Source organism: Chiroxiphia lanceolata, chromosome 16 (assembly GCF_009829145.1).
Source record: "Chiroxiphia lanceolata isolate bChiLan1 chromosome 16, bChiLan1.pri, whole genome shotgun sequence".
NCBI lineage: Eukaryota > Metazoa > Chordata > Aves > Passeriformes > Pipridae > Chiroxiphia > Chiroxiphia lanceolata.
The window spans coordinates 1,176,720-1,199,316 of record NC_045652.1 but is presented as its reverse complement, the minus strand read 5'-3'; the positions used below and the strand labels follow the sequence as shown (position 1 = coordinate 1,199,316).

The window sequence follows — 22,597 nt, the reverse complement described above, 5'->3', positions numbered from 1 at the left end:
TAGGTCTGAACTGCTTTTGGCAAGCCAGGCTCCTGTTGGTCCTCACCACCCTCCCCATGGCTGCTCCCCCCGATCCTTTCCCCGTCTGGCTCCCGCTCCCCCTCCCCGGTCGAAGCCCTGCCAGGGACATGGCAAATCAGCGCGAAGCCTGCGGGGCAAATCGGTACAAACGAGACCAAGCAAGAGGGTGGGGAGGAACGGCGAGGGGGGGGATGACTCTTGGGTTGGCGCTTCTGTTGTCGAGTTTGATGTTTCCTGCAAACAACCCTGTAAATGCTCAGGAGCGGCTTCGGACATCACCTGGCCCCTGCCTCGGCGGGGTTGGGGGACGCTGGGTCCCGGGCGTGGGGACAGCCCTCACCCCGCTCCCACAGCCTCCCCGCAGCCTCCCGGCCCTGAGCAGGGACCCAGCCGGGACGGAAAAGGGACCGAGCTGTAAGTCCTGACATTTCAATCTGTTTTGGGGAGGGATGGGGTGGGCGGAGGGCAAAAGGTGATGGAGGCAGCACAGGGGTCCCACTGTGGGTCTAGGCAGGAAACAAAACCCACCAAGGACCTGGAGGGGAAAACATTCCCCCTGTTACAAGCTACCTTCTCCTGTCGGTTTTGCACTCTCCCAGATAAATTCCCAGGCATCTGGTAGTGCCAGGGAAGCCCAGTGCCACACCGAGCTCGGCCAGGAGTGGGAGCTGGTCCCCGGACAGGGGATGTGCGAACCCGCTGGGGAACAGCAGGGAGGCGGCTGTTCCCGAGGGATGCTCTTTGATCCCGCTCTCCTGTTTCTTTGCAAGCCGTGTAACTCCTGCTTATTAAAGGCACTCGGCACCGGGGAGGTCATATGGGGCCTTTCTGCTTGGATTGTTCTCCTAATGACATGTCCGACTGCCTTCGTGAGTCCCTGACAATAGAAAGTTTGTGGAGGATTTTGGATGCTTTCCCCACGGCCGTGTGATGGGTGGCAGAGGTCTGACTGTTCTTTCCACTGAAAAATGAAATGATACATCGGGAAAAGGGAACCAGCCCGAGAGGACATGGAGGGCAGGTTAATTTAAACATATTTACCTCTTCTTGTTTGTGTGATAATCAATAACAATGGTTTTCTGCAGGTTCGGAGATATGATGAGTGTTTGTAATTGTAAAAAAGAAATACAAACCAGGCGAAGGTTGAAATTTAACAGTAGCACGGTATTATCCGTATTATCCATAATTTTTTCTTCCTCTAAATCCTTCTTAATGGAAGTGAAAACTAAACTGAGCCATTGAATTTTCAGAGGAGGTGTGTTATTGAAATGCCTAATAGTGTCAACTAGGAATATACTTCCTCATGCCAAAGGATGCCTGTTTGTAGAAATTTTGGTAATTAAATCAAAAGGTCACATAACAAGGAACAGTTCACAGCAGTCAGAGGCTTCTTACAAAAAGAGGCAAGGAAATCAGGTCAGTAAGGCCCAGCTGTGTATCCAGGTGGTGGCAAACCTTGGGACTGGGATGGGGACAGGTTTTGGGCACCCTCTGGGTGTTGCCTGCGTGGTTTCATGGAACTGCCCTGCTCTCATCCCTCCTCCAAGGGGAGGATTTGGGTTTCCCTCTGTGAAAATTCACGATGGGAGGTTGTGAATGCTCACCCCACATTGGTTTTCTCACCCTTTCCTGGAACCTCCAAGGAATTTCAGAGTCCTGCCCATTCTAGAGGCAGTGGGAGGGGGCCCTCCGTTTGAAGGGGGGAGGCAGAAATCCCTCCCTTCCTGCACAGGCATCTCGGGGACTGTCACAGCATCTCCTCCCGGCTCCTCCGGCGCTGCCGACACCCGGGAATTGCAGGGACGCGGCCGCTCCACACGGTCCTGCGGCACAGCACAGGTTAACGAGCTGCATTCCCGCTTCATGCTCCAGCTAATAACATCCCTGCCTCGTCCCAGTGGCTTTGCCTCGGGCTGTTGTTACTCCTCCTGGTCATCCCTTGGCCAGTGCAGACCTTGCTGGGCGATTTGGTGGCCAAGTGCTACCTGCCCGCTCGGCGTCTCCGCCTCCGGAGTCAGCGACATCCCTCGGCTCCCGTTCCGTGCTTCAGCCCAGGCACTGCCCTTCCTGGGGGAGCGAAGGAGCTGGAAGCACAGGGAGGAGACCACTGCGCCAAAAACCCAACCGAAAGCCATTCCTGAGGGGCAGGCAGAGAGGTGCCTGCTGTCCACAGCGTTACAAACGCTCCTGCCCAAGAATAAATATGCATTTGGAGACTAAATATGTGTTTTGGAGAGAAATCTGCCTGCAAAGCGGCTGCAAAGAAACGCGATGTGCTGGCTGGTGTGCTCAGGGTCCCCACAGAGCAGCCTCCTCCCAGGGCTGTGTCCCTCCTGATTCCCTCCTCTCTGCTGGGATTGTGGCATCCCCCAGGAACAATCCGAGTTTCTCTCCTGAAGGGTTTGTGGGTGTCCCTGCCTGCTGGCCCCAAGCCAGAGTATCCCATCCCTGTGAGAGGGCTTCTGCCTGGCTCTGCTCCTCCACCTTCCCTGGAGTCCTTCCCAACCAGCTCTTCTGCTCTGCAATTTCCCTGATGTTCCCAAGCTCTCCCAACCAGCGTTGAACCATTTCCCCTTTAGTTTTTTATTTAGTGTGTCGAGTTGCTTGTGGTCACCTAAGGATGGGGAGGGAGAAGCAGGGAACATTCCTAACTGGAACCATTTTGAAATGGGTTTTACAATGGGCTGGATTTCATGGATGTGGTCACCAAACTTGTGACAAATTGGCACATCAAGCCCCTCTGGTTTTTTTAGTAGCTTTTACTTTAAATATACTTAGTCCTTTGCAGGTGGCAGTTCTTTGGTGGCTGGTTACACCTTGTCGTGATTTAAATGTCTCCCTTGTGGCTCCATCCTAAAATTGCTCACTGGATTCAGAGCTGGGAGCTGGCAGGCAGGAGCAGGGATAAGCTCATGTCCTCCTGGGTGGGGGCACAGCATTGCCACAGCCCCCCTTTTTGTCTGGGGGTGGTTGAAATCACAGCTCCATCTTAGTCATGTTTTGGTTAAGAAGATACTTCTCCTCTAGCAGGAGGGGGGGGGGGGCCTATGGGGATTGCCTTGAGAGCCAGGATCCTGACCAAGAAAAAGAAGGGATGTACTGTGTGTGCACCAAGGTCTGTTCCCTGTGATCCCCTTTCCTGCCCTCCCCTGCCCACCTGGGCTGGCAGGAGGGTCCAAAAGGACACAGGGAAGAAATGAGTGTGTCTGCAAGTGGGCCCATGTCCCAAGGATGCACCAAGGAAGGGTCTTTGGCTGAAATGGGCAATGCCAAATGAGGGCTGGGTGGCTGCAACCAGTGATGCTTTGCTTGGGAAGCCCTTGGAGACACTGACAAGCTCAGAAAGTCCCAAGAGGGCCAGCTGTGGGACAATCAAGCAATCCCTGGGCACTGCTGGCTCCAGCCCAGGCTCTGCTGAGATGTGCAGAGGTTCCTGCAGGGACACAACAGCTCCTGGCTTGAGGTGTACCATGGCACATGTGGCTCAGACACATTAGGGAGCACCCAGCGTGGGCCAGACATGTCTCTGGGACAGCTGTGAGTTCTCCTCGAAGTCCTTTCCATCTTCAGCAATGGTGAGAAGGTGTCAGGGTGAATTTACTGGTGTCAGAGTAGCCTGACTGCTGTACAGAGATGACTTACTGCCTGGGCAGGGGGAAACAGAGGGATGCTGTGTAAGTGACCTCAGCAGGGCCCTGGACAAGGCCTCCTGCAGTATCATCATGGCCAAACTGGAAATGCAAAGACGAGGTGGGTCAAAATCTGGCTGGACTGCCAAGGTTCAATGGGCTGTGCTGAGCCAGGGAAGGTGAAACTTCCAACTGGAGAAAGGGGCTGACAGAGACTTGCCAGAGCTCAGTGAAGGAAATGGCAAAGTCCTGCACCTGGGATGGAGTAACCCCCTGCAGCAGGGCATGTCCTGGGCCAACAGGCTAAAATGCAGCTTTGCAGGAGAGGAGCCACATCCATGACATGAGCAGAGACAGAACGTTGCCAAGAACTGGACAGAAGGGAAAGGCCCTGAAGATAGTAGGAAGCATTGAATGTGAACATGGAGACAGGGGAGAGTGAGGGAAATGCTTGTGATGTCCTTGTGTGCAGCTCCTCTCCTGTAGCAAGGGATAACTGAGGACACAGCCATGGACACGTACAGGAGCAGGAGAGGGCTGGGCTGCAAGGCAGGAGGTGGGCAGGCAGGGAGGGAAGACTCTCTGCTCCTGTCCCCAGAGGAAACCACGTGGATTTGAACTGAAAGAAGGTGCATTTTCTGATTGCAAGATGGAGACTGATTTGATGGTGAAGGACACCTCGGTAGCAAGTACAAGCACGACAGGTACATTGTGAGAGAGAGTTCAGGATGTGAGGAAGGTTGTATCAAGATGGGAACTTTTGGTGACTTTGGTGTGTCTTAGGAGATGTGAAAAGATCTGGGCTCTGCTAGGCCAGCAAAAGCAAAGCAGAGATCTCCTCCCTTTCTTATCGTTCCCATCCCAAGAGGGTTTGAGTGTGAACTGTTCAAGGACAAATGGAAACAAAAATGAGGAGAGGGTTTCTAAGTACTGGTGCTGCAGAGGTTTGGGAAGATAATGGGACTGACGGGGCAGGGGGTGACAAAAAGCACCTTGTTGTGTGACAGAGCTCATCGTTTTGCAGAGGAGGTGGCAGAGGAGGTGGCCATACCCAGCCTGGGGATCTGTGCTCCCGATGGGGCAGAGAGATGATCTAATGTCTGTGTCCACACTGAGGACACTCACAGATGTGCCGCCATACCCAAAGTCTTCTACATGGAGAGCTGAGAGGGAATCTCCAAGGACAGGTAGTCACAGGCAGTGGGATCCATCCTGGGCTGTCACACCAGCAAGAAGAGAAACCACTAAGTGGGGAAAAGAACTTCAGAGGTCATAGAAACTGGAAGAATTTATGGAAACTTTTTCTGGGGACAGGAAAGGCAATGCTTTGGACCTTCAGTAGCCCTGCACATCACAGGGATGACCCAGACTTTAGCACAAAGGATAGTTAGACCATACATTCCTATTCCACCTTCACAGACCTCTTAAGCCCCCCCCAGTTCTCTCCAGTTGTCCATCCTTTCCCCTGGTAAGCATGCCAGCCTGGACACCACCTCCTCTTCATACCTCTGGGTGTCAGCCACACTGTTGACCCTCCTGAGTTTCGCACAACTACCTTCTCCTCTCTCCAGCTGCCCATTTGCATTTGGAGATTGATGGTGTCTTCACAGATTCGGAGGTCAGTTTGCCATTGAGTCACTGACACCACGGCTGGGAGCCTGTGGTCTCCTGGGGCTCCATTACCAGGTAGAGTGGAGGTGGAAGAAGATGTAGGAAGCTCCCATCGTGGGGTCTGGGTACAAGCTTGTGGGGGTGGTTGATATAATGTGTAGAGACAGTCTTACATCCTGGTGAGCCAGGACCTGCCTCTTCCCCGAAGGGCTCACGGCAGGAAAGGCTGTGGGAGGAAGGCCGCTTGTGGTGGAGGACCCTCGTGTCTCTGGAGAGTAGCCTGGAGGCTGTGACGGCCCGATCTCATCTCTCAGGGAGCCTGTGAGTTGTGTTGTGAGTGTCACAGGCAGGGGTGGTGACTCCAGCCCATTGCCACTTGGTTGAACGCTTTTCACGCGATGCCGGCGTTGCCCCAGGGAGCCTTCAGGCTCAGTGAGTTTTAGGGACAGATAGATGCTTTCTGGGGATAGAGGCTAGAGGAGGAGCATCTTGGGACAGGTCAGAGACAAAATAACACTTCCTGAACAAGTGCACAAAAGGGAGAAGATTTTTACTCAATATTAGGGAAGACTTGTACGTGTGAAGGTGCTGTGGCTCTGGCACATGGCAGGGAGTAAGTTCATCATCTGACTCAGGACACCCCAAGGCTCAGCAGGAGACACCAGACAGCCTGCACTTCCAAAGGCAGCAATGCTCACACAGATGGAGCTACCTCATGTCTGGGGTGGGTTTTAGCTCTGCAGGTGGCCCTGACCAAAAGCCCCCTGAGAACTGAGCTTTCCCAACCAGAAACTCCAGATCAACCCAGATTTGTAGACCACGACTCTGACTTCGACTTGTCCCTGGGATGTGAAGCGCACGCTTTGGTGACCCCACACATGAAGACACAGAACAGGTGATGAGGAACCCTCCGAGCAGCAGAGCCACGCTGAGCTTGGGGATGTGGGTCAGAGCCTCTGGCCTCGCATGCGAGGACGTGGTGGGTGGGCAGACATAGAAAGATTGGAGCAGATGGGAAACCCCAGGCCTTTCTGAAGCTATTTTGTGGATTTGGGAAGAGGAGAGATTTTGGTGCAACAATTGGCATCAAGCCAGAGGAAGGTACACCTCGAGGTGGGAATAGTTTCAAAGTTGCTGAAGTAGGGACCCCAGAGAGACATGGCAGGATGGCCTGCCACAGTCACTGCCACAGAGGCTGGGGAGGTGCAGAGCTCTCAGCCCCACTAGCCGGGCTTCCCTCTTGCTGAGCGCCTCCTGCTTTGCCATGGCCAATTGCCTCCATCCCAGCCTCCGATAAACGCTTAAAAGCTCAAATCACACAACCCCAGGCTATGGAAATAAAAAGGGACCCGATAGCCGCTAATAGCCGAGCAGCCCCTGCGGCAACAGCGCGTAGTGGAGGGAAAGTGGTTTGCATTGATCAGCGGCTCCCTGTCGCCTCCCGCCCCGCTCTGCCCGGCTGCTGCAGCCACAGCGCTGGAAAAACGGGATCAAACCCCGCGGGAGGCGCCAAAATCCGGGTGATGGCAGCAATGGTATGGTTTGTAGGGTTGGTGTGAGATCCCATTAAAGTGCCATCCTTCTACTCCCCACTGTCCTGTCCTGGCACGGTCACCAGGGCAACATGTCCCTGGGATGCCGATTGCTGTGGACAAACAGCAGTGCTGGGATCACAGACTGGAGCGAGGCTGAGCCTCCGGAGCATCAGGGACTGAGACAGCCCAGAAAGAAGCAGCTGATGGATGTAGGAGCAGGGAAGAGTTGTCCTTTTGTTTGGTGCTGGGAGTGCAGGGCACCACCAATGAATTCCCACCCAGGGTAGGACCAGCTCATGAGAGACCTCAGGAGCCCTCAGCTGCAGGACGAGGTGGAGACAGGTGGTTCATCACAACACTGAGTGGAGAAGAACTTCAGTGCCTTTCTTGAGCCCCTTCCTCCATGCCATGTCCTACAGCCATCTGGGAAAGGCTGAAGGTAACCAATTTCCTTGGGAGCATTGTAGCTCCCTGGCAGCCTCCCAAGTCAGCCTCACAGGTCAGTGGCAAAGGGAGGACATCGATTTGAGAGATGGGGTCTCTGTTCCAGCCAGAACAGCTCTTGGGAGTCTGTAAAAGCAGATCAGGACATGCCCACCTATAGATGGAGAGGATGGCAGGAACTGTTTGTGTTGGTACAGGACCTACTGGATTGAGCCCCTTCCTGCATGTGGCTGTCACAGCCTAGGAGGAGGCTCAGGGAAGGGATGAGGTCTGGAAGGGTTCGGCCCCGTGTACAGCTTCATCCTGGAAAGGAGGTGGTGAAGCAGAGGTGTGATGATGAACCATGTGTCTGGAGGGTGGACAGGGACCGTGGTTGCTGCTTCCACCGGTCAAAAAATTGGGGGCTATTGAATGAAACTTGTAGGGAGAACAGGCTCGGAAAGCTGGAGGATGAAGCTCTGGGCAGAGTGCCAAGAACTCCCTGCTGCAGGATGCTTTGGGGGCTGAACACTTCCACATCTTCAAGAGAAGCTCCTGGAGATTCAGACCGGGGAGGGCCACTGCCATGTGCTGCATCCAGTGGCACCCAGTCTACTGGGATGGCCGAGGGATTAGGAGAATTGGAGTGGTACTATAGATAACTTCTCCTACATCTCAGGAACCTACTTTGACTGTTAGTAGGGACATGATGGCCAGCTGAGGTGACACAGTTCATCTACCCCAATGGTTTGTATGCCCTTCCCTCATCCCTGTGGCTGGAGACCAGGCTGGGATATTTAAGCACTGGAGCACCGGGGACTGCAGATCTCTTTCCTGGGCATCTCTCCCTTCTTCTTTCCCTTTGTCTCTCCCTCTCTTTCTTCTCCCCTTGCCACTCGGCTCCCTCCGCCCGGCGCGCTCCCCTGCCCTGGGCGGTCCCGGGGCGGGAGCAGGGATACCGCAATTCCCAGGCACAGGTGCGCGGTCCCTGCCGCGCTGCCCCCGGGCACGGCCCCCCCGCCGCGCCTGGCAGCCCACTGGAAATAATGTGTTGTGGCAGAGAGAGACTCAGCAGACCACGAAGATCTGCTGGTGCGGGAACTGCTCAGCAACCAGGAGCCACAACGCCTGTCCCCCGGTTCCGCAGGGCCTGATCTGGCTCTGGGGATGCCTCTGCTCCTCCGGGGCCTGCCCAGCTCACACGCAGGGCACCTTCCCACTCTCTCATTCTTTTTCTTTGCTCTTTCCCCTTCTCCTCCCTTGCTGTTCCTCTCTGCATCATTAAGGAGGTGGAAGCAGCCAAGCTGCCTGTCCCTACACGGGACATCTCCCTGCCGTGCCCCGCACCACCGGGCACAGGAGGGGAACCAACGGCTTTCACAGCAGCCTTGGAGGAGGAGGATCAGGTGTGCAGGAATGGAACAACCGGTGCCAGTCTTCCAGCAAAGATTTAATCTGCCTCTGGCATATAAACAGCAAATGTTTGTTCAACTGACCTGCAAACAGGGGACGTGAATCGCAGCAGGGCCAAGGCGCCAGCTCCCTGCACTTGGTTCCTTGCCATCCAGCAGGGTGACATGGGGCAGGGAACCAGGGACAACAAGGCACCCCAGGCTCGGTGGCTGGAGCCAGGGAGCGATGCTGGGAGGGACCTCATGTCGCCCAGCTGCTGCTGCATCCCTTCTGCTCCCTTGAGCGTGTGCTGAGCTCTCCCGGCTCGCGGGCGTGACGCACACACACCGTGTCTGAGGGCTGAAGGACAAGTATGTCCCTGCAGGCTGTCCCTCAATGCCCTCAACCTGCAGGCAGGAGGCCCCAAGCTCTGCCTGCACATCCCACTGCGATGGGAGAAATCAGCCTTGGCTCCTGCAGGTTCGTTACAAGGGGACGTTTTTGCCTGTTTTCTGCATGACCAGATCTTAACAGCAGGGTCGGCTTCCAGCTCAGCCCGCTTGTGGGTGTGCAGAGGACTGTCCCCAAGCCCTGCCTGCAGCTCAGCCTGGCCTGGGGAAAGCCACAGCATGGCTCGTTCCCTGTCGCCATCGTAGGTGGGAAATATTTCCTGCTGTTTATGATGACCCTCAAAAAGAAATTTGAAAGGGTCCTACTCTCTTCCATCATGCAAGCACTCTCACCATGCTCCTGGGGGAAGGCGATGCCCTTTGGTGCCTGTGGTGAGGAGATTGGATAACAGAGCATGGAGCACCTTCAGCCTGACACAGCCATCACCTGGGCATGGGGCTGGTGGGACTGTCCCCAGGATCACCAGTATTCTTGTTTCAGGGACTGTCAAGTCCTTGAGCCACTGCCTGGACCTGCCTCGAGGAAATTCCTTGTCCCAGCTGCCTAAAGCTGCAGACACACATGCTCTTTCCCTTCCCATCCTCCAAATCTTGTCTCCTTCTTCCTAAAAGCCAGGGAGCAGATTGTTTCCCTGAATGGCTCCAGATGTCACATTGGTGGCAATCTGGAGCTGCTTTTGGCCTCCTCCTTCCTGGGTTCTGCATCCCCACACCAGCCTGACTGCAGTGTCTCCTGGGGCAGAGCCCTGCCCAGGGACCTGCTGCGTGGGGAAAGGATTTGGCTCTTGAGAAATGAGCCCTAGATACACAGAATGAGCCCTCAAACTCTGTTCCCACCTGGAGAAATGTATTTTTTTTTTTTTCTGAGAAGATGGAAAGTCCCTCCAGGGCAAATCTGTGTCTGGAGGGGTGACACAGACACGTGCATCAGAGTCGGGTGCCCTGTAACTGCTTTGCCATCTGTGGAGGAGCCCAATTTCGTGGCCATGCAGCCTGTGCTGGTCTGGCTCCTCTGGGGGATGAGGAGTCAGAAGGCTGTGCCCCTTAGCCCACTCCCAGAGCTGGTGGAGCGACCTTGGAGGGATGGGCTGTGGGACAGGTGTGACCCTGCTGTCCCCAGGGAGGTTGTGGTGGGAAGCACAGAGCGGACAGCACGGCGTCAGGGGGCTGCTGGGGATGTTGCCTGGACATCTCGATCTTGGGGAAGACACCGGGAAGTGGGGAGGTGTGGTTTAGCCTGGATTGGTTTGTCAGGCTGGATTACCCCTGTTGTGGCACAGGACAGTGTCAGTCCCATGCAGCCAGGGAGGCAGGTCTCCTTTTCCAGCCCCGACATCCAGTTCCAGGCAGTCAGTCCACAGTCTCTCCCACCTAGTCTGTCCATCCAACTGCTCTCTTTGAGCCCGGATCACACATTCATGTGCAGGCTCACAAGTCTCTGCATTTAGCCCAGTTCTGCACCAGCTTTGGTGCCACAGCTTTGGAACTTCTCCATCAGCTCCGGCATTGCAGTAGCCTGGGAGAGGGCAAAGCCACACAGGTCTGTGCCCAGCCAGCAGCACAGTGTTTAGGTTTCCACTCTTTTCTCTTTCATTCGCTGCCTTCAGCAGGTAAATGGTCCCTGGGCTGGGCTGGGGCTGCCCCAGGGAGGCTGCAGCTGGGTGCCTCAATGTCAGCTCAAGGTGGTTTAGCTTCAATGCCTTTAATAGTGTTTGTTTTCCTTTTCCTCTGGGGTGGCTTGAGAGAAGAGGGTCAATAATGGAATCAGCATGTACAGGAACACCTGTAGGGTTTGGGCAAAAATTCCATCACTGGGTTGGGTTTCAATTCCAAACATGGGAGCTCCAGATTGAGGTCCCAGTAGCTCCAGTCTCTGGGTCCAGGAGGTGCCCATGGAGCAGAGCCATCACCCTGGGGAGCTGCAGGCACAGCTCACCACCTCCATGCTGTCCTTCTTCCAGGGCACACAGCGCTTCTCGGAGAGGTGTGGGAAGATTCACACACCCTGCCCCTTTGTTCCCACAAGGAGCCATCTCCAGGCACCCACCGCCATGTCCAAGGACGACGTGGGCTGCAAGCTGACCTCGGTCTACAAGCACAAGGAGAGGAAGCCGAAGAAGCCTCACTACATCCCAAGGCCATGGGGCAAACCCTACAACTACAAATGCTTCCAGTGCCCCTTCACCTGCATGGAGAAGTCCCACCTCTACAACCACATGAAGTACAGCCTGTGCAAGAACTCCCTGTCCCTCCTCATCGAGTCCGACTGGCCCTACAAGAAGGGGAACCTGCTGCACCCGGAGCTGCGGCTCCTGCACACGGAGCCCTCCCGGCTGCGCGGGCGGAGGGATGAGCAGGACACCTGTGACTCCTCGGCCACCTCGGTGGGGTCGGGCCGGACCAAGCAGACCCCAGGCAGGGATGGCCATGAGGACAAGTCAGGAGTGGAGATCCTGCCTGCTGAAGGAGCTGGTGAAGAGGGTGGCCAGTTCCAGGAGGAGGAGGAGGACGTCGCAGGCCTGCTGAGGGAGATGGATGCGGGGGAGAAGAAAGAGAAAAGCAAAGAGGCAGGTTGCCAAGGTGACCCAGCTGAACCAGAAGTGAATGCTTTGGTCTTCGGCTTCAAGAACAAGAGGGACAGCAAGCCTTGCAAGGAGGTGGAGCCCGACTTCATCATCACGGACGTCTTCTCCCTCAAGAACCATGTCATGAAGAGCAGGGAAATGGCCTCCCCTGACCTAGATGCTAAGCCAAAGCATTGCAAAGTGCCAAAGAAATGTCTGGCCAGCGGTGGGATCCTCATGGAGCAGTGGAAGCTGGTGGCAAATGGGCAAAGGAGGAATACACCTGAGGTCTCCCCACCTTGTACTGACAGCAACATCATCCCGTGCTATCCACCTCCAGCCTACAGTGACTACCACGAACCTCAGGGCCTGAACCTCTCACTGCTGGGTATCAACTACCCATTAAACCCCAGTCTCTTCTCCTGCCTGAGCCCCACCATGGCCAACAGCACAACAACACACCCACACTTGGCACAGCTGCCCTTCCTGGCTTCCGCAGCCCAGCTGATGCACCCACATGCCTCCCACTTCCAACCTCTGCAGACCCCTGAGCGCTCAGCCTTCCTTCCCCGCTTCTACTACCCCTTGCTCTTCGAGCACAGCTTCGGTTCCACTGACAGCAAGATGCCCTCCAGCAAGCCAGACACCCAGCAGCTGGTGGGCTCAGTCATGCCCACACCACCCCAGGCCAAACCTCCCAATGAGCCAACCAAACCCGGGCTGCTGAAGGTACCCATCCTGAAGACAGGTTTTCCTTGGTCCAAAGGTGTCCAGGAGGAGCCAGGCTCTGAGCTCAGCCACCCTGCCATGCTGGAGCAGGAAGAAGAAGAGAAATGGCTGTCCCAGGAGAAGGAGGGCAGCCCAGCTTTGGGCCTCACCAACCTGCGTAAAAAGCCAGCCACTGACATCTACCAAACCGTGGTGGGGGTGAAGGATGGTGCTTTCCCCCACGGCAGCATCCGGAAGACAGAGCTGGGAGTGGTGACCTGTCTAGAGACCAGCAGCCCTCCAGAAAACCCACTGAAGAGGAAGTTCCCAGCCAATGGGCTGGATTTGATAGGACCTGAGAGGATGATGCCCGAAAAACTCAGCTACCAGGGCAGGTAAGTTGCCTGTGATCTCTCAGCTTCTTCCTGACATCTGGTTGACCTTCAACATCACCTTTGTACCCTGTTGTATTACTGATCCCCCCACTAATCTGTGAGATGAGCTCCAGAGGGCTGAGCATCCCCCAGGCTGGTGGTCCACACCAGTGCCCACTCAGAGCAGGACTCTCTGCCCTCCAGGTGTGTCCAAGCACCTGGGCTATGTCACACGTGCTGTCCCTTGCTTTCCCTTATTCTATATAGAGCTAGAGGTCATGTGTGTCTGTGTGGTGTAGACCTGTGCTCCTCAGGCTCCAGGAAAGCTCCTCTTGTGTCCCCAGATATCCCAGGTTTGCTGGAACAATCATTGCCTATTTTTAAACACACCCATTTGCATTCCTTTGATTCGCCTTCTGGTTTCAAAGCCCAGAAGGAGGGTCACATTCCCAAACATTTCCTTTTACCTGGGGCTAGAAATGTGCACAGCTCCTTTAAACAGATTTTTGGTTCCTCCCTTGGTTGTGCAAGTCCAGCTGTGGCTCCAAGAAAAATGTCACGGTAAACCCACCCCTTTGACACCTGGAGGAACTTTCTCTGGAGAAGCTCTCTGTGTTTTTGTCTCCACCTGCCCTTTCCCTGCTCTCAGGTGGGATGGAGATATCCCCTCCAACTGAGCCTTCATTCAGAACTGTAGGATGGTAATTTCTATCAACATTCTCCAGTGCTCCAAGAAGAGGGAGAACCCAGATTTGGCCAGATGAGGTGGGATCAGCACCATTTCCCCAGGCTGGTCTCTCCCTTGGTTGGTGGGTGTCATGAAACAGTGTGTGCCAGGGCCCATCCTCCTCCTAGGAGAATGATGCCAGGAGCAGGTCCAGCCAGGGCTCTTCACGCTTTGACCAAAATCCTTCCTGGAAGGGTCCCACACTGGCAGCAGCCAGTGGAGGAACCCTGGCTGTATCTGGCCCTGGACCTGTGCCCAAGGGTTTTCCTGTTATTTTCCCTACTGACTGTATCCACTTCTTCTCTGCAGCGGTTCAAGGGCCAACGCTGGCCACATCCCTAAGGTCCTCGACCACTGGCACACAGAGGTCCTTGCAGGGCAGCCTGAGGAACCAGAGAGGGGCAATGACACCGAAGTCTTTCCCTCTGTGGGTGCTGCCCTGGACCACGGTCTCTGTAAACAGAGCAGATCCCAGGAGACACCTGCCACCATGACAGACTCTGAGGCAACAACCATGCTCATCGGGGACCTGTCCAAAACCTTGGAGGAGTACCAGGAGGTGGAGAAGAAACTGTCTGATCTGGCAAAGGAGGACACCCCTGGGCAAAAAGAGCTGAGGGACCAGCTGGTCAAAATCGAACGGGAGCTCTACCACATCCACCAGGCACTGGAGAAAGCCCCAAACCCCACGAGGGGCCGCTGGACCTGTCAGTGAAGAGATCCTCGGAAGGTCTGGAGAAGGTCCAGCAGGCCAAGAAGGAGCCCTGCAACATGAGCCTGGGAAGTGAGAAGCTCCATGGCAAAGATCAAGGGCCCCTCAGAAAATGTCCGGCCAGGGGGAGGTGGAGATGGGGAGGGGCTGCCCAGCTGCCTACTCGAGGCCGGAGAACAAAACCATCGACCTGCTGATTAAGATGAGCCCGCTCCGAGAGCCTCAGGGCGGCCTCGTCCGAGGGACCCCTGGCACCGTGATCAAGGCCGAGGTGCTGCCGCTCTCGGTGCCCCTGGAGCTGCGGCACGTCATGGAGCCCTACTACAGCCGCACCACCAAGTGCGAGGCGACTCCAGCGTCCTGCTGCTCCGACGGCAGGTCCGGCACCACCCAGGGCCCTCAGCTCCCGGTCCCTGCTGAGGACGGGCCCCTGGGCTGCCGGGCCATGCAGCGCTCCCTGTCCCGTGGCCTTCCCGGTGACACCGACGCCGTGTGTGTCCACAGCCCTCTGCATGCAGACCCCTAAATCCACCTTGCTCGAAAGCTCCTGGATCTCACTGAGCACCTCATGCTTCACCTCTCCCGTGTCCCACCTCTCCACTCCTCCTCTTCCCCATAGATGAAAGTTCAGCCGCTGCCTGGCTGGAGCCACGTTCTGGGGGTCCAGCCAGCTCCCCTGGATGACTCTACAAGATGTAAAAATCCAGTCCCTGTCCTCCCTCAGTGTCACAGACAGTGCTGCTGGGCTCTCCACTCTCCTCAGCCTCAGCACCCTGCTCCTGGAGCTCCCTTCCAAAGGGAAATCATTAGCACAACAATGGACAACTGCTAAAAGCACCAGGCTCTCAGCAAAAGGCTCATCCAGCCTTCTCATCAGGGACCACTCAGGGACATTTTCAACCCAGCTTTCCGCAATCTGTGGACAGGGGAGGGACTACAGAGGGCCAAGCCTTGTTCCAGGCTGTGCTCAAAGAGACCGTGGCTGTCACCTTGTGCAGAGCAAAGACACAGTGGCTTCACCCCACGGAGGCTGGAGGGTCACAGCGGGGAATTGAATGCACAGCTGGACTGATCCAGAGGCCAAGTGCTTTCCACACTCTGGAGACAAGAACATCCTCCCAGTCACAGTGACAAGGTGACATGGCAGCCACTTTGCCAGCTCCACACTTGGGCCCTGAGCTCTCCTCCAGGGGCATTTGCCATGTGTGGGGAATGCTGGGCTGTGGGGACTTGCTCCTGTCCACTGATCATCCAGGGTCTGGTTCCCCCTTTCACCTTTACACATAAAGAACCTTCCCTCCCTCTGCCCCTTGGCCTCTGCCCAAGCAGACATGATGCACATTCCTCACCATGGCCCTGATTCTGCAGAGTTCAGCTCCCAGGTGCTCCTGCCCACTAGTCCTAATCCCCCAAATGATGGCACATAGGACAGCAAAATGGGTGAGATGATGCTGCCATGAACCACACGGCTCAAGGGACAAAGACCTCAAAAACAACTGAAGGGACAAACTTGGCCTGTCTCAAGCTGGAACAAGGCTGAACAGTGCCACCCCCGAGCCAGACCACTGGGGACCCACCCACGCAGTCAGGTGCCTGATGCTTGTGGGATCAGCATCAACCTTCCCAAAGGGCCACCTTTTCCCCATGTTCCTGCCTCTGTTGGGCAGGCTGGGACCCACCACAGGGCAGTCACACCACCCTGTCCCCTGCCACCCTGCTGAGCAGCATCTGGCTCTGGCTCTGGCTCTGGCTCAGGATGTCACCACACTTGGGGGCCAGGAATTCTTGGAGTCCCTCCCTCCAGTGCTCTCCTCCTGGAAAAGCCAGGCACCCTTTCTTTCCCATCCACACTCCCTGTTTAGGACATGGAGGGGTGTCCTGGTAGCACCCAGGGCCTTCACCACCTTGACCTGGTGGCTTGTGTTTTGGAATGAGAAACACTGGGATGGGGGGTGGGCAGGAGGGCAGGACAAAGGGGACAGAAGTAAAGCCACAAATAAGGGACCTGCACAGTGCATCCAAGGAGCTTTAGACACTCTGGGCATAAAGTGGATATTCTCACTGTGGTGGCTTAAAAAGGCAACCCTGCACCTGGGACCTGGGATTCACAAGTACTTTGATGGACCCAGACAACAGGAAGAGTTGGCTCTTCTCACTGCTTTGCTCTCTGGACAAAGCTTCCACCTCATCGAAGGAGCTTATTTCTCACTGTAAGACTTTTCTTAAGGCACAGGGGCCTGTGGGATTATTGGTCTCTTCTCTCTGAAAGGAAGGAAAAATGATCAGCTCAGCACTGTGGCCCTCTCAAGCCAGCCCCAGATCTTCCTGATGGACCATGTCCTGCTGCTTCCCAGCATGGCCCTGGCCCCTCAGGGTCCAAGGGAAGGTCATGAGACTCCACTAGAACAGACCCCAGAGCTTGGGTGCTTGATCCCAGAGACCAGAGGAGCTGATGTTGGGTCTTTCTTTCTGGGTGTGAATAGTGCTGTCATCTCTGGATGCCAGAGCACCATCAGCACAGAAGCCCTCCCCACACCAAGCACCTTGCTCACATCACCCACTCCCACCAGCCTCCCAGTCTCTCTTCGGCCTCTTCTGCCACCCTGTGCCCCTTTGTCACCCTGTGCCCCTCTGTCAACCCCTCTCCCTAGCTCCCTCTCCCCAGCTCATTCTCTCAGCCAGCCCTGGCACTCACTGTCCCCATGCCAGCACCTCCCTGTTCCCATATCTCAGGGCTCCCTACTCCCCCCCCCCCCCCCCACTTCTCTGTGCACCCTTCATGTCTGGACCCTCGCCCAGAGCACAGCAGGGCCCCCATAGGCACAGCCAGGAAGATGGAGTCCCATCTGCCCGTGACATCCTTCCCTGCCCACACAGCCTTTACCTCCTCTGAGGAACAACAAGATGTGTGGGTCCCTCTGCCCACCTGGGAACCCCATCTCCTCCCAGCCCCATTGTTTCAGCAGATCCCCATGTGAACCTGGGCACCTCGGAGGTCCAGGACACCAGGGGGGTAGCTGAACTCTGGGACCAGCAGCCCTGGCCTTCAGCAGGAGATCCCTGCCCAGACCTCCAGGCAGTGCTGCCTTTCACCCCGCGTTAGCTGAGATGTTGCCTGCACACTGTCACCTCTCCCTCCCCAGCCCCTGACTCCATCCTGCTATCCCAAGCTGTGATGCTGCCCTGCTCTGTGGTGCCAATGCTGTGAGCTGGGCACCTCTCCCACGACCAGAGCTGGTGCCCACAGCCCTCACCACGTCACCCACCATCTCCCTCACCTCCACAGAAAGCTGGGGACAGGTGGGAGCTGGGGGTGGATCACACAGTATTTATTGTTCACAGTTTTACGAATGTACAAAACAAAAACCAAACCATTAAAGGCAAAAACCTCCGAGTGGGAGTTGCTGTTGCCTGCTTTGTTCTCCTTTTCATGGAGCTCTGTCTGCTCCAGCCAGATCCGGCAGCAGTCCCTGGCCACGGTTCTCCAACATGCAGCCTGTGTTTTCAGGGTGCTGGGTTAGCCACCAGACGTGGCCAGATGTTGGCTCTGGCTGCATGTGGTCAGTATTTACATGGGTGGGTTTTGACTGTTTCATTTTGCTGGATCAGCACTGGGATACCATTAGCTTGTCCCGTGCTGGGAAGAGGGGCAGCCCATTATGTCTGGCAGCAGATGTCAGGGGAAGAAACATCCTCACAGGAGCCATGAGGGTCCTAATTCATAGAATCATAGAATTCCAAAACAGTTTGGGTTGGAAGAGACCTTAAAGATCATCTCATTCCAAACCCCCTGCCATGGGCAGGGACACCTCCCACTATCCTTGGTTGTCCAATCCCCATCAACCTGGCCTTGGACACTTCCAGGGATCCAGGGGCAGCCACAGCTTCTCTGGGCAACCTGTACCAGGGCCTCCATACCCTCACAGGAAAGAATTCCTCCCTAACTAGTACTAAACCTACTTTCTTTCAGTCTGAAGCCATTCTCCCTTGTCCTATCACTACCCTTCTTCCTGCAGAAGTCCTTGCACACACACACACACACAGCCTCTTTCTTCCATCTCCATTGACAATTTACCATGGTTGGGCCTTGGGGCTGCAGTGCCAGTCCCTGAGTACTGGTGCAGGGCAGAGCAGAGAAGGGGGTGTAGGGTCATATCGCACATCCCAGTGCCACCCTGTTGCTCAGCCTTTGCACCTTGTCCTCAGGGGTGCTGGTGGCACCCTCACAGAAGGGGTGGCTCCCCTCTGTGCACAGGCATGGCTCTCCAAGGCAGCCCCCTGCCCAGGGACTGCTGCTCGCAGAGCACCAGGGTGGGACTTTCTGGAGGTGGCCAAGCTGGTGGAACCATTCCAGCTGAAAAGATGAAAGCATTTACCTTTACATTTAAATAATGGATGGGAGTTGAACTACCGGGGTGGCTTATCCAGTCTGCAATCTGCACCCCCAGGGCCCTCAGCCCACTCCAGCACAGCGCCCATTACATGGCTATTTGGTCACCCTAAAGGCATCTGATAGGGAGCCATTACCTGCCCTTTACTGCAGGCCCACTGATAGTCATCTTTCCTGGTCAGGGTTGACCAAACTCCCCTTGCTTGTGTGCCCCCCCCATATTCCTGCCAAGCCAAGAGCAGTCCCAGTCGAAAACTGGAGGACCCAGACAAATCCCTCCCCCGCCCTGATGAATCCAACAGCCCCCCTGCTCCTGGGGTTGGGGGGATGTGGGGTCACAGCAGGTCCCTCAGAGCCCAGCAGCTCCTGGTCAATGGAGCTGCACAACTTTTATGGGTTTCTAACCCCAGGTGGGTACAGCTGCTCCTGCTCAAGTATTCCCTCTCCTCCGGGTTCAAGAGCAAAGGAGAGCTCAGGGACTGGGAGGGAGGGAAGTTTCCTAATAAACAAACCCTGAGGGAAGGCTTATCTCGGGCAAGGCAGTGGAAGGAACCAGATTTCAAGGTTCCTTGTAAAAGGGGAGGTTGTTATGCTCCCCATCCCATTGGCACAAGGACGTGGCCCTAGGGAAGCTGAGAGTGGAGGTGGGTTCGCTGCATCCCCAACCAGTTTTCCAGCTGCATCGGTGTGACTGTGACCTCTGGCTGGATGCCCTGCCAGGGTCAACAGCAAGGGGAGACAGTGCAGGGGCAACCCAGGCACCTTGGGGCACAGGGATGGGGCTAGAGTTTGTAGGGAAGGGTGGCAGGTCATGTCATGCTGCTCGTCTTGAGCATGAGGTGGGAACATGCCACAGACCCCATGAAAATGCTGTGTCCCCAAATTTCCCCAGCAAAGGGCCAGTGGTAAATTTTGGGGATGGATCTCATGCTGGAAGAGGACTTTCACTGCAGAGGTACAGTCCCAGGGCTTCATGGGGGACAGTAGGGGCTGTGGTGGGTATCACCTCCTCCCATTGCACCTCAGCCTGGTGGGGGAAACGACAGTCCAAGGGACGGAGCAGAAAACTCCCTTGGGATTTCTGGGCACTCACTCGTAACAGTGGAACCAGCTGGGGATGAGAAGTGGTTCCTGCCCAGCACAACCAGTTCTCTCTTACCCCAACGTGGGCAGAGCAGAGCTCAGAGCAGTGGAAAGTTACTAAACGTGGACTCAAGAAGGGCCAAGGTCAGGCAGGAGATTTCTGAGACGTGTGAAGCTGCAAAGACAACTTGGAGCAGGATCGCTCCGTCTCGGGCAGGAGGGGGGCAATGACCTGCCTTTGCAGCACTGACAGGGCAACTTCAACGGGCAGGCAGAGATCTCAGGCTGGAGGACTCTGGAGCTGGGAAGACAAATCAGGAATTGCCCCAGAACGTTTCCCATCACTCCAGGGGACCTGTCCAAGCCCACCTTGCATTTCCCACCTGGGGAAAGGCTGGCAAGGCTTCCTTTCTGCCAAATGACTGCACACCAGGTGAGAGTATCCCCATGACCTTAAGTAAGGAGTGGTGGTGCTCTCAGGAGCTCCAAGCAAAGTGTCCTGGAAGACACCTGGAGAACACCATTCGCTTTTTGTCTCTTCCTCAGCCCTCTCCTCAGCCTTGTCCCGCCCTTTGCTTGGAAGCATTTGCACACTAGGAGCAAGCAGGAGAGGATGTGGCTCCCCTCGAGGCAGAAATGTCACCCCCAGGGCTGGTGGCACAGCAGGGAAGCAGCACAGATGTGCTGAGAGCTGGCAGGGGCTGATCTGTGAGGGCAATGAGATCGGACAGACAGCCCAGCCACCGGTTCTCACCCAAACTGCAGCTCCTGTGCAGGAACCACAAGCCCTCATCCTCCTGGGAGCTTCTCTGTGGGAGGAATAGGAGCAGAGACAGCCAGAAGGCATCACTCCACACGTTGCCTGTGGCTCATCTTGCATCCTCTGCTCCCAGCTGTTTGTGGAAGCAGCACTGCTGCTCCTCACCGCTCTCACCACTGTGGTGGCATCACCGCCTCCAGCCATCTCACATGCCCTGCTGACTGTCCCCTGGCTCTGACGGGAACACTCCTGGAGTGTTTTGAGTCCAACATGAACTCTTCAACCCCATCGGCCACAAACACTGAGCTGCAGAGCAGTTCCTGGGACCGCAGCTCCAGAGCTGCTCCGGCAGCGCCTGTGTTCTCCATCCCCCCATGGCATGCAGCCAGTGTAGAGGAGCAGCTATCCCATCTCCTCAGCTTTAAATGAGGAAAAACAGAATAAAAAGCTACAAAATCTCCCTGCTGCGTTTTCCCATCTGTTATTGCAATTGGAGGTTTCCTTTCCCTGCTCCTGGATGCCTCCAAATGGATCGTTTCCCTGGATATTTGCCCAGGGCAGAACCTTTCTGGCTTTGGAGCTGGATCAAAGGCCCACGGAGGGAAGCACTGAGGTTTAAGTACTTGAAAGAGCTGGGGCAGGGAGAGCAGTGCTCTGGCTCTCACAGGGCTGATGCTCCCAGAGGCAGCCAAGCCGAGTGGGGAGAGAGTTTCCCCTCAGGCTTTGCAGGCTAAGACAGGGTGAGATCCCAGCTGCTGATGATGTTTGATCAGCTCCTGTCTTCCTGCCCACTTCCCTGCCTGGAAGGGACCTGCACCTGCTGGGATTGAGGCAACACGGGAGATGCCAAGAGGTGCCGAGGCGCCAGGGCTGGGTACTCCCCACAGCTGCCTTGGGGTGCAGGGGAAGATGCTCAGGGTCGAAGGGTTGAGAGAGACAGAGGAAACAATCCTGCAAAGCAGAAGCTGCCTGAAGACCCAGGAGAACCTGCATGGCCAGGTACAGTGAGAGCAGGAGGCTTCGGAGGAGGAGGGAGAAAGGGAATAGCCCAGGCATCAGCTCAGCCCTTGTCAGACCCTGGAGAATCTTCTCCATGGGTGTGGTAACCAGCAGTGGGGATTGCAGGGTGCTCATGCCAGCCAGAGGACAGGTGGTTTTAGGGACCAGAGTAGTTACAACTTTCCTTTCTGGAGGGATTTCTGTGATGTCTGAAGAGGAACTGAATTCCTGCTCTCAGCTCCATGGAACCAGGTTCAGGAAGTCCCAACCCCAGTCCCAGCCTGTGTGGGGGATCAACCTCCGAGAGCACTGTCCCCAGTGTCCCCCAAGCCCTTGTGTGTCTCCAGCTGGACACTGCAGGCATTTCATGGAGAGTGGGGGAGTGTAGCCGGGATGGGGCTGTGCTCGGGCTGGGAATCATGTTTTCTGTCTGGCTGTGCAGGGGATGCTCTGGCTTCCCACTGAAAGCTCTTGGGCAGTCTTGGGGCACCACTTCCCATTGCACCCACCCAAACACAGACACACACACACACGCAGACACACACACAGACACCGACACAGACACAAAACCACAAGCGGTGCGTTCCAGCTTTTTGATAATTAGTGCCAATCACCCGCGGTTGTTGGACAGACGGAGCCGCCTGGTGTCTGTGCAAAGCAATGACCAGCCCGTGTCCAGCCGCATGCTGCTGCCATCTCACCTCGTCCCCACATCGCCCCTTCAGTCCCTGCAAACCATCACAGCCCTTGGCTGCAACTTCCTTGTGCTGACAGAGGTCCGGAGCAGGCTGGGGATTGCTGAGGCCCTCTGGGATGGAGTGCTGTGACATCCAGCGTGGACCTGGCAGTCCTGGCAATGGCCACTTGGCCATGAGTCAGCAGTGCCCTGGCAGCCAGGAGGGCCAACCCTGTCCTGGGGGCATCAGGCCCAGCATCACCAGCCTGGCCAGGGAGGGGATTGTCCCGCTCTGCTCTGCCCTGGGGCAGCCTCACCTGCAACTGCAACTGCAACTGCAACTGCCCCTGGGGCAGTTTGGGGGGACACAATGGAAGGAAGATACTGAGCCATTAGAGAGTGTCCGAAGGAGGCAACGAGGATGGGGAAGGGCCTTGATTGAAGCTGTGTGAGGACACTGAGGGCACTTGGTGTGTTCAGCTGGAGGAGACTGAGGGGAGATCTCACTGCAGTTCCAAGTGCCTGGGCAGGGGCAGAGGAGGGGCAGGGACTGAGCTCTGCTCTGTGGAGACCAGGGACAGCA

The 22,597-nt window shown here is 56.1% G+C and overlaps 1 protein-coding gene across 1 annotated transcript; it reads left to right on the top strand.

Annotated features, from left to right (window-relative positions):
* Positions 1 to 4: 4 nt before the first annotated feature.
* Positions 5 to 17,493, top strand: PRR35 (proline rich 35). The gene is given in 4 exon segments (XM_032704464.1): positions 5 to 435; positions 10,983 to 12,688; positions 13,704 to 14,071; positions 14,074 to 17,493. Coding segments are annotated over 3 exon segments (2,214 nt in total). The 5' UTR covers positions 5 to 435; positions 10,983 to 11,072; the 3' UTR covers positions 14,304 to 17,493.
* The last annotated feature ends 5,104 nt before the right edge of the window (positions 17,494 to 22,597 follow it).